General features: G+C 43.9%; 1 protein-coding gene across 5 annotated transcripts in view; it reads right to left on the bottom strand.

Annotated features, from left to right (window-relative positions):
• Positions 1–12,372, bottom strand: part of MED12L (mediator complex subunit 12L) — a 280,612-nt gene that overhangs the window by 234,517 nt on the left and 33,723 nt on the right. For 4 of the 5 annotated variants that reach the window (XM_075570445.1, XM_075570448.1, XM_075570447.1 and 1 more), the window contains exons 5-7: positions 11,813–11,972; positions 8,812–8,981; positions 6,338–6,448 (exon numbers count right to left, since the gene is read on the bottom strand). In XM_075570445.1, the coding sequence (XP_075426560.1) occupies positions 6,338–6,448; positions 8,812–8,981; positions 11,813–11,972 (441 nt within the window). Of the gene's footprint in view, positions 1–6,337; positions 6,449–8,811; positions 8,982–9,550; positions 9,687–11,812; positions 11,973–12,372 lie in introns of those variants that run through there. The other variant, XM_075570449.1, reaches the window with a different exon arrangement.

The following is a 12,372-nucleotide window of genomic DNA, read 5'->3' as shown; positions in this document are numbered from 1 at the left end:
TCTTACCGTGAATCACGCTAAGTGACTGAACGGAACCTTGTGGCTCTAATCCAGGAGTGGCCAACCACAGTTCTCGAAGACTGAGCCACTGATTGAGCCATCTGTGCTGAAGCAGGGATATCCCGAAAACCCAACCTGTTGGTGGCCCTTGAGGACTGGTGCTGGCCACCCCTGATCTACAGTACTTAGTTAGCAACCCGACTGGCTGTGCGACTCTAAAGTGAATATATAAAACATATTCCCGATAGAGGGCAGGGACAAAAATGCAATTTGGTTAATCTGCTGGAACCCGTAAAACAGGCCTGCACCCCCCTGCCTGCTCTCCCCAGTGTCGCGCCCCCTTTACCTTTAATCCGGCGTCAAATGGTGCCGCAGGTCATGTGACGTCACATGACCCCACGGCGTCACTTGACGCTGCGTTGCCCAAAGCCGGCACAGTTTAAGTAAGCGAGTTACAGAGGTTTCGCGCTGAAGAGCGCGGGCCTTTGTAACCACCACACCCCCCACGCCCCAAATAAATCTTGTGCGCCCCCCAGTTTGCGCACCCCTGCCGTAAAAGAAAAGGTAATAAAGTGAAGATGGAGACAGCTGCAATAATGACCCAGCAAGAAGTAAAGGAAATAACAGACAGAAGGAAATGATGGTTACCAGTTCTGGTTTCGGATACAGAAACATATTTCAAAGGGAAACATGCCAAGATATTTTAGCATTTTACTCGGCGTCGCAACTGTGGAATTATTGCTATTTAGTAGAGAAGAGATTACGTTCCAATGATGTTGTGTGGAAGATTACAGTCATTCAGGGTCACCGACAGGGAGAAGGGGAGGGGGCAAGACCAGGGACAACTGATCCCGTCCAGCTGGTGCTGGAAGTTGGGCCCAGGCGCAATCGGAGGCTCGGCAGCCGGACGCAGAAATTGCTCTCCCAAGATGCTGCAGCGAACCTCAACTGTTGTTGGGAGGACGGGGAGAATTGTGTGTGTGTGTGTGTGTGTGGTGTGGGGGGAATTGTGTGTGTGTGTGTGGTGGTGGGGGAGGGGAATTGTGCATGTGTGCGGTCGGGAGGTAGTGTGTGTGTATGGTTGGGGAACTGTGTGTGTGGTGGGGGGGAAATTGTGTGTGTGCGGAGGGGGGCATTGGTGTGTGTGGTGGGGGGCATTGTGTGTGTATATGTTGTGGTGTGGGGGGGAATTGTGTGAGTGGTGGGTTTATTTTGCGGAAAGGGGATTGAAAGAGGGAGAGAGAAGGGAGGAGATGGAGAGAGAAGGGGGGAGAGGGAGAGAGAAGGGGGGAGAGGGAGAGAGAAGGGGGGAGAGGGAGAGAGAAGGGGGAGAGGGAGAGAGAAGGGGGGAGAGGGAGAGAGAAGGGGGAGAGGGAGAGAGAAGGGGGAGAGGGAGAGAGAAGGGGGGAGAGGGAGAGAGAAGGGGAGAGGGAGAGAGAAGGGGGGAGAGGGAGAGAGAATGGGGGGGAGAGAGAATGGGTGGGGGAGAGAGAGAAAGAGAATGGGGGGGGGGAGAGGGAGAGAGAGAATGGGGAAGAGAGAATGGGGGGGAGAGAGAGAATGGGGGGGAGAGAGAGAATGGGGGGAGAGAGAATGGGGGGAGAGAGAATGGGGGGAGAGAGAGAATGGGGGGAGAGAGAGAATGGGGGGAGAGAGAGAATGGGGGGAGAGAGAGAATGGGGGGAGAGAGAGAATGGGGGGAGAGAGAGAATGGGGGGAGAGAGAGAATGGGGGGAGAGAGAGAATGGGGGAGAGAGAGATGGGGGGAGAGAGAGAATGGGGGGAGAGAGAGAATGGGGGGAGAGAGAGAATGGGGGGAGAGGGAGAAAGAAGAGGGAGAGGGAGAGAGAAGGGGAGAGGGAGAGAGAAATGGGGAGAGAGAGGGGAGAGGGGGGAGAGGCAAGAATGGGGGTGGGAAGAGGAAGAGAAGTGGAGGGAGAAAAAGAGAGGGGTAAAGAGAGATAAGGGGGAGAGGGAGAGAGAAGGGAGAGAGAGGGAGAGAGAAGGGGGAGAGGGAGAGAGAAGGGAGGAGAGGGAGAGAGAAATGGGGAGAGAGGTAAGAGGCGAGAATGGGGGTGGGAAGAGGAAGAGAAGTGGGGGAGAGAGGAGAGAATGGGTGGAGGGATAGAAAGAGAGGGGGTAAAGAGGAGAAGGGGGTAAAGATGGAGAGGGGGAAGAGGGTGGAGAGAGGGAAGATGGAGAGGGAAGAAAGAGGGAGAGGGGGAGTAAGAGAGAGAGAGGGGGGGATAAGAGAGAGAAAGGGTGGGGGTAAAGAGGGAGAGAAAGGGTGGGGGTAAAGAGGGAGAGAAGGGTGGGGGTAAAGAGGGAGGATGGGGGTAGAGAGGGGGATGGGGGGTAGAGAGGGAGGATGGGGGGGTAGAGAGGAGGATGGGGGGTAGAGAGGGAGGAGGGGGGTAGAGAGGGAGGAGGGGGATAATGACGGAGATGGGTGTAGAGCGAATGGGGGTAAATATGGGAGAAGAGGGGAGAAGGGGGAAAGAGAGAGGGAGGGCTGAGAGGAGAGGGAGGGGTGAGAGGGGAGCGTGTAAGATGGGGGAGCGTGAGAGAGTAGGGTAGATTGAGGGGAAAGTGCAAGGAGGGGAGAGAGAGATTGTGAGATGGGGAAGAATGAAAAACAGAAGGGGGAGAGAAATGCATGTGGGGGGGTTGTGAGACATAGGAATAGGGGGGGTGAGAGAGCGAGGTAGTGTGCAAGAGAAAGAGGGGGGCCATGCAATGCTGCAGACACGGAGGCCCTGGTGGTAACTGTAGTCCTGGGCCCCAGGAAACGTGTCGGCAGCCCTGCAGTCACTGTATGGATAAGGTGAACGGATCATAAAGAGTAACCATTAAACAAAACTGCAGTAAACTATATTTAACAGCTACTAACCAGGACTGGTTGAGCTGGTCACTTAATGCATTTTTTGCCTGCTAAAAACCTTGATTTTAAGAGTTACAACAAAAATAAGCTTTAAACATGACAAGGTATTCATGTCATATGATGAAGAACAGATGTTTCACAGCATTTAAACTAAAGCATGTGCTGTGAATCTGGTAGCAGGCTCAGGGGAAATGTCAGACAGTACATTTTCACAGAAGGGGTGGTCTATTGGCGGAATAGTCTTCCAGCAGAGGTGGTACACGCTAATACAGTCTGCAAATTCAAAAATTGAGGGTATACATAAGGTTCTCCTAGATATAAAAGAAACCAACGTATCTACAGGGTCTGAGATTACACAGTGTGCTGGGGCAGACAAGGAGGGGCAAGATATGTGCCTCCGCAGGGAATGCCGTCAGCCGCTTCGCTCGGCTAGCAGGGATCACGCAATGACGGCGTTTCCAAGCGGGCCACACACTCCGGGCAACAGGAAGCTGCAACGTCATCAGGTTAAACTTCCTATTGGCCGGCGTGACGCGGGAGCCTTAACCTTTGCCGAGCTCCCGGCACACCCCCTTCGGAAGTATCTCGGGAAGCAGGGGGGTCCTCAGAGCTGAAATTAATGGGATTCCGCTCAGGAGACCCCCTGGTTCAATCCTACGTTAGAAAATAATAATAATAATTTTTTAAAAGTGCTTTAATTGCTCCTTTACGATTCTAGAAATCACAGGACAAGTGATGCAACTCAAGATTAAAGCTGCAGTTCAGTCTTTTTTTTTTAATTTATTTTTTTACTTCAATAGTTTCATGTGTGCAATCTCTAATTACCTAAAGAACTGTATAGCTGTCAGTCAATTCGTTCTCCATGTATTGATAGGTCGAAATTTGGTGACATAATTAGTGAAGGGATCTGTTTATATTCTGCTTGTCTGTCAGTGGAAGCTCATGATATTCATGAGCACTCCTGCACTGACATGTGCTAGAGGGAGGGCAGGGCTGACAAAGGGGTGTGCCAGGGCTTGTGACAGGGAACATGATTAAAAAGGGGCAGTGCCTTAGCAAATGGCTGTTAAAATAGAATACAAGAAAATTGGTCTTTAAAAGTTGTTTGTTTTTTTTAAAACAGAAAATGCTAAAAGTATTTTTTCTTACTACAGAACTGATTTATTAAAAAAAAACACACATGCAGGATATTGACTGAACTGCAGCTTTAATAAGCAATAGGTTGAACTTGTTGGCCATATGTCTTTTTTCAACCTCATTGGCTATGCGGCTGCATGCGTTTCATCACAGGCCCTTTTTATGTTGATCCCTTTATTCACTTCCTTATAACTCTTATTTAACTTTTTTGGAACCAAAATATTGGATGCTGATGAAACATGGCATATTTCTAATTAAAACATAATTGACCTCTTCCCATGGTATGAAGCCGCATTTCTGACAAATAACGTCTTCAGGGAAAAACACAGGAAATCCAAGAGTTCTCTAGAACGGGTCTTTCAACTTCCCCCTAGGATGCCTTTAATGCACATTTAGCGCACGCAGACTGCGAGGCTCTTCCACTGCTAGGAGAGGGAAAGACAGCCACGACCAAAATAGCAAACCCTTGTGCTACCAGAGGGAAATTGCCAGCCAGAGTGGCAGCAGAGGAGGTTAAAAGACCCAAAATACAAACAAAAGCATAAGCAAGGAATGTATCTAGTTAGGCTATTAATAATTCTAAAACGTTCCCATATTGCGCTCCATCTTCAATGCTAATCATCTGCTGGAGGACCACCAAACGCACTTAGTTTGTTCATCTATATATTTATGTACAGTATATGTGTAACATATTTAAAAAGCACAGGACCTGTATACAAGAATCAGCCTTTGGATCTGATCGAATATGCACAGACCCAAAGCTGAAGTGAATTTTGAAAGACTTTGGGGACCATAACCAAGTCTCTGGGGACCATCAATGGTCCAGAACGGCTTCTTAACAGGGAGCACTGTACTACACTAGTTGTCCGAACACATCACTTCCATGGCTCTCTAAGCAACCCGAGATATACTGTAGCACAAGGGCCACGTGTTTCCCAGCTCTTGTGAGCTTGAGCTCTTGTGCAAACTTACTATAGGGCAGGTGTGCGCAATCTTTTCTCCCTGAGCACCCCTGCCTGCTCACGCTCCCCCCCCCCCCCCCCTGCTCGGCTCCGGCTTCATATGACATCACGTGTCCCGCAACATCATTTGACACCGGGTTACCATGATGATGCATCGCTGGAAGCCAAGGTAAGTTAGTCCCCCGGTATTTAATTTCAATAACTTTGGGGGAGCACAGGACCTCTGTAACCGCCGTGCTCACCCCCTTCCCCCCAGAAAATCTCAGGGGGACACGCCTCCCAGTTTGCACACCCCTGCTATAGGGTATATTCCAAGTATCTCAATTACAAAACTAAGCCAGTACTGGTGCAAAAAAAGTGCTATATTTAATCAAAGAAAGTCGATTGCTTTCAATAGGATTTTTCTTTTTTTTTTTTGAAACTCCAAGACCTAGAGATGATGAATTGAAAACTGGCATAATGAACATACTAATAACTTCAATTTATCGAAACAGGTTGCTACAATTTTGCACTACAAAGACTGGTTAATAAAGATTGGTTATACATAGCAGTAGAAGGAGATCTGGCCCAAATGATAATAAACAAAGTACAGAACACAGATGTTAAATCGAGGAGCGGCTCAGTGAGTAAAGACACTGTCTGGCATTGAGAACCTGGTTCAATTCCCGGTGTCTGCTCCTTGTGACCTTGGGCAAGTCACTTTATCTCCCTGTGCCTCAGGCACCAAAAACACAGATTGTAAGCTCCACGGGGCCGTGACCTGTGCCTGCAAAATGTCTCTGTAAAGCGCTACGTAAAACTAGCAGCGCTATACAAGAACATGCTATTATTTTGATCGGTTTTCATATATCCACTAGGACCAGTGGTAGACGTATGATGGTAGCAAGGGGTAGGGAGTACCCCTTTATTAACCTACAACGCCACTTTCTATTAAAGTAGCTTTCCCCATTTCTATTTTACCAGGACATGTATGGCTTCTAAAATACAGTCCAAACAGCTATGCCTCAACGTTTAATAAATGTAGATCTTTATACAGTCAGGCGTAGTACAGTTTTTTGTTTTTTTTAAGGCCCTTCAACCACAGACCAGGAGCGAACCAAGATGGCATTTAAATAGTGTGCATAAAGGGGTGTCCAGTTAAATGTTAAAACATTTAAAGCAAACGGTTTCTACATTCTGTGCAAAAAGGTTCAAATGTAGTGTGGCTAGATGGTGTTAATACAAACTTTTTTTTTATTCAAAGGCCCCTAAATGTTTCCTTGATGCCAGATACAATGCCACGTACAATTTGGAAAGGTAAGGAATCCATGTTAACAAAATACAGAGCATATTTGCAGAAATCCTTAAATATATGTACCTGTAACACAAGCGGCAGCAAGATTTTCAGAAGCTCATCATCAAGGGGACGCACTTTCTCTAAAACATCCAACATCCATGTCAAGTACTCATGTCTTTCTAACAATCCTTCCTAGGGGGGGAAAAGGCAATGGTACACAATTACTTTTATTTTAACAACGGGAGGCAGCTTATTTCTTTATCTACAGTGCCACCGTGTGGCTTCATGTTCAACAGGCAAGAATGAAGCATTATCCATAATAAGACCCTGACACTGGGTCTGTGTGAAGTATAAATGAGGGAACTATTTTTGTACAGTAATTTATATCAGTGGTGCACAACTCGTGGGTCGTTGACAAATTTCTGGGGGTCGCCAAAACATTATGAAGAAAATTAAAAAAAATGTATGTTTTTATTATTTTTACAAGTAACCCCTGTATGCATGCACACGTCTGTATTGTATTGTATGTCTTTATTTATATAGCGCCAAAAGTGTACTCAGCGCTTCTTAAAGAATACAGTACAGGGAATTATAATAATACAATAAATGCAGCAAAATCAGACAATAGGAAAGAAAATCCCTGCCCTGAAGAGCTTACAATCTAAGAGGTACGATGTGGAACTTACAGAGACAGCAGGTGAGGGAATACGGTAAGTGCTGTAGATGGCAGTGCATGGCCACAATGGGTGGTAGGAATGACTGAGTGTGGGACAGTAATCATGAGAGCAGGCTATTGGGATGCTTGATTTATGGGGCAAGTTTTAAGGTAAGTCAGTATTAAAATGAGAGGGTTAACACAATTTACAGGGTAAGAGATGGCATGGGTGAGATCAGGTGTGTATGTCTGGCTTCAGGCTTAGGGGAGATCCCCAGCAGCAGGAAGGAGTAGAAAGAGGATTTGTGTGGATGTTTTTTATTGAGGGGTAAAGAAGTTGTTGGGAGGGAGGTGTATAAATAATGGTGCAGTGGGGAGTAGGGACGTTGGAGAGAACAGAGACGTTCACAAAGGAGTGAGGAAACAGTAAACAGAAAAAGCAGTAGGGGGGGGCATAGTGAGATGGAGGAGGAGAGACTGGCCAGGTACTGGGGATAGAAAGAGTACAAAGAATCACAGCTTTTGGAAAGTTAATTTCTCCAGTTGCAAAGTTGTGCAGAGTCCAGATCTTCCTTTTATTTAAAAATAATGAAAAATATGTTTTTATTATTTTTAAAAGTACCCCCTGTAAGCATGCACACGCCTGTTTGCATTATCATGTACATATGTACAGTATGTACTTGTCCTATGACATGAATTGTTAGTCCAAATAAAAAAGGTATCACCTAATACTGAAGAACTCATTTATTCTGCACTATCGCAACTGGACTAACACGGCTATTTCTGAGATATATATATATATATATATATATATATATATACATATATATATATAGTAACGACACATAGCTGTGCAACATGGGTCGCCTATATACAGATAACACTACTATAATAGGAAATCAAAGTTTCGAAAATGCACACTCGCAATAAACGCATGGGCACAATTTACACAGTTGCAGTAGTTATCTTGCAGTGGTCCGTTGACCAGAGCAATTCCCTTCCTCTGTCTTTTCTTTGCTATATATGTACATATTAACGACATGGATAAGTGGCTAATTATGTTTTGCATTAATTTTTATCTTCATATACATGTGTATAATACGTACAATAAATGTTATTAAAGCTTCTTTTTGCATTATTCCTTGTTATTCATTTTAAAAGAATTGTTCTGATTGCCATAATAACAATAGGCATCTTACACTTACAAGACAGGGGAGAGGGGAACTCACATAGTGGACATTTAAAATTAACGGTCAAGCCTAAAAAATAAAATAAAAAGTTGCACACCACTGATCTATAGGTTTTGTCAACTTAAGCCCTTATTTAATAAAATAGTTGAAATGGTTATCAATGTATGGTCAACCCAAATTTCTACAGAAGGTAACCAGCATTCACAGAAGAGACTAACAGTAGTGACGTTAAACCTAGCCCCGCCGTCTTATTATTTAAGGAGCTCTGTGAATACATAAGGAACCTATATACATCAGCTTCTTGTGTTTGGTAAAAAGTAAGCAGCTTCCTCCAGTCCCCCTCCATTTATCTCCACTAAAACACTGTGCCAACATTGCAGCATAATAGCATTTTCCAGACGCTCTGTTTAATGAAGGAACAGAGAGCTTTCTGAAACATATCCATGTGATAGATGTTATCTTTTTGGGCCTTTTGCTCAGCACTTAACCTAAATAGCAGAGTGGGCCTATGGGTTCTGACATGGAGAGAGCTGGAACATACGTGCAACTAGGCAGGTATTTGGGAACAACTGGGTATTTATTTAAATAAATAGTTTTAGTGGCACAATACAGGACGGTCATTTTCTGGAGGGAACCCCCAAACTTCAACTTTTGCAGCGGTCATGGACTTCTGCTCGAATACCTGAAATCATCTGATTTATATAACCCACCTGAAACATGTAAAATGCCAACTTCTCATTGTATTCCCAGTGCTTCACGGCTTGTTCCACCTCTTGTGTTAAAGCTACTGAACTGTTGCATTGATTGGAACTTGTGTGGTAGAACTCTGCAATCTTTGCCAGCTGTTCTCGCAGATACCTTGTTAAGATCTGAGTCCATTCTGCAAAATCGGTCAAAATTGGAAAGAAATGATTGAAATATCCCATTAAAAAAAATATATATATTTTATGAAAGCCCCAAATGTTTTGTGCTTACAATAGAGATTTATTTAAAAACATAATTACATAAGTTATCAGTATTTCGCAGAAATGGGAGGCAAAATGTATTTGCATTTTAAGCCGATATGTGTGAAGTAGGAACAAACTCCAATCTTCAAACAATTATTTCTGCTCGGTCAGTATTACACAAAACAGGATTACACAGAGAAAACAAACACAGCCAAGTTGTTTGAATAGCATTATGTAAAATATTACATCTGCCCATTTGATGGAAAAACTCAAAGTTCAGGATTACCATGCAAGTGTGTGCTTAAATTCAACGTACAAAAGTGTGCTGCATTCCCTTGTTAAGCCAACGTTACACATCGATACTTCTATGTAAATGTTGTACACAGCACAAACTCACTTAAATCGACACTAAACCTCGGAAATGCTGTACTAGTACTACAATGTGTCCCACAACGGTTCTTAGAAATTCTATGATGACCACTTAGTGAGAATGTTGATTTACAATTAGAATACATCACCACATCCCAGTCAGATATTCACTCTGCTAGTTTCAGTAACGCTGACCAGAGCTGGTGTTAGGCTAAAACAAGCATTGCCTCTTTGGAAGGGGGGGGGGGGGGCACTGCAATATCCAGCTTCATTTTTTCTTTGGTAACTGCTGTTATTGCAGGAGCTGACTACATGATGCTTTGGATAAGCTGACCAGGCAGTACGGAGACCAGCCGATGGCAAAGCATGACTAAATGACACCCTGTGATTTGCAGCTAAAGATCAAAACCAGGTCCGCGTTAGTGGTTAAAAACAATTACGGATGTCGCTGCAAACGGTGTGGAACTATTCAGCTCTTCTGCACTACTGTCCATGATCGAGGTGAAGAGAGGGGTCTAGTTCAGTATCGACTAACCTGGATTATTCTGGAGCTCACTGAATTTCCAGCTTGGAACATTTCTTGTTCTGAACTTTTTAATGAACTTTTTAATCAGAAGAAATGTTTGGTGGATACATTTTTCCAATTTTATGTTTGGTAGGGTATTTTTCTAATATAATATGCATCATTCCAACAGAATAAAGCCTTTTTAGATTTTACAGTTATCAATCATAAGATATACGTGTGTGTGTGTGTGTGTGTGTGTGTGTGTGTGTGTGTGTGTGTGTGTGTGTGTGTGTGTGTGTGTGTGTGTGTGTGTGTGAGAGAGAGTGTGTGTGTGTGTGTGTGTGTGTGTTACTTTGAAGCTTAAAGGGAGATTCACTTTGTTTTGGGTGTAATTTAGTGTTATGTGTCTCTAGCCTTTTCACTGATTAAAGGGTTTAAGGGAAGAAAAGGTATACATAGAATTGGGGAATCACAACATAATCTTGCCACCTAAAATGTAAAAGCAGAGATTGATTACACGGCATCTCCGATAATAGCGTCGCTTTAAAAACATCATAGACATTATAAAACATCTGCACCACTCCACTCACAGAAGGGGAAAACTGAAAACAAAATTAGGATGGGCTTGACAAACATTTCATTAGATCAGGGAAGGCCAACTCCAGCCCTCAAGGGCTACCAACAGGTCAGCTTTTAAGGCTATCCCTGTTTCAGCCCCCTGAATAAAGACTACTTTTAAACACTTACAGTAGCCTGACAAACATGTTTCAAATCTACAACTGTTAATCTATCTCCGCTGCCTGGTGCAATAACGCTCTTATAATTCCAGAGACTCTTATCAACATCATGCTTGGCTTCTTGTTAAAATAACAATGAACATGCTGCACTGTATTATTCTCAATACCTGCATCAATATCTTCCAAATGCCACAATGTGGCTGCCCAGCTTTCTTCTTCTAATAAACAACAACATCACGGTCAGGGAGGTATAATACATTTACATTACATTACATTACAATTGCTAATAAATGTCTGTCAGGTTTGACAGTGAAAAACAAACATCATTTTTAAAGAAAAAGAACACGCCAAACCCGGGCATAAGACGTTCAACTTTCAAAGAAACTAAAGCACTTATCTAGTTCCAACGTAATTATGAGCGAAAAAAAGGTAATTTAGGCGACTTGTGCTAAAAGCATACTTTGCAAATTGATTGTTATTGCACACCTCTCAAACTCTTATTAGGAAATGTGCTGAAATAAAGCTTTTTAAAAACAAATCATCTTAAAGGCACTTGCCAGTCATGAAGTTGCACAGTACATAAAAGCTTTTTTTTATATACTTTTCCATTTTCCTATTTTTGAACAAATGTTTGTAGTAGTTCATGCGCAAAGATTCCCCAGGAAAAGAGAATGCAGTGATATACTGTATTGTCAAACTACAGTACATTTATAACCCAACTAAAGCCCCTCTCTAATTAAGGACCACACCAACCAACATATATTTTGAGGCTTTCAGTGATCGGTGGCGTGGGCAGACCGGCAGTTCTGCAGTGCCCACTGATAGCTGACTGGCTGTTCCTGGTGTGATAGGACTATCTGTAGAGTTACAGTTCTCAGGGAGTTACAGTTCTTTTGGGCTCCGCCCGGTGGACAACTTCAACATTGCAACCAGAAAAGACAAAATCGGAGCAGGTTTTATTAGCACTGCCAATCCTGGCTAATACACCGACGCCCAGGTCTGACACAGACAAAATATCCCCCAACCACCATGATCACCAGGAAAGAGACAGTTACTTCCATGAAACATTTCTCGGGAATCACAACATATAACGCTGGCATAGTGACGCAAAAAAAAGCTCAAACCCCGTTGACAATATTAAAAGTCATATTACCCATGTTTGGATCACTAGCCTGGCGTTTTTTAATTTTGGCTTCTGAAATCGCCGCATAATATGCACAAGTCATCTTGACCAACCAGGCGGCTCTCAGTAGGGGTACGGAATATTTGGCCAGATAGCCGAACACATCTTCTTTTTTACCGAGAATTGGCACCTGCAATAAAGAAACAAATAAAACACATGAAACCGTACAGTCACTGCAAGCTTAGACATTCGTGGAAAATACTAGTCCCCTGATAACTGGCAGAAAACATATAACATACAAACGTCGCCTTAAACTCAACATGGCTAAAACAGAGCTCCTCATACTTCCTCCCAAACCTGGCCCTACTTCCTCCTTCCACATTACTGTTGGAACTACGATCATTCACCCAGTAGCCCAAGCACGCTGCCTAGGGGTCACACGACTCCTCTCTCACATTCGCCCCTCACATTCAAAACCTGTCGCTTTTTCCTCCGCAATATAACAAAGATACGCCCTTTCCTCTGTTGCTCGACTGCTAAAACTCTGACTCAGGCCCTCATTCTCTCCCGTCTTGATTACTGTAACCTCC

This window comes from Ascaphus truei, chromosome 14 (genome assembly GCF_040206685.1).
Source record: "Ascaphus truei isolate aAscTru1 chromosome 14, aAscTru1.hap1, whole genome shotgun sequence".
Taxonomy (NCBI): domain Eukaryota; kingdom Metazoa; phylum Chordata; class Amphibia; order Anura; family Ascaphidae; genus Ascaphus; species Ascaphus truei.
This window is presented reverse-complemented; position numbering and strand designations above follow the sequence as displayed.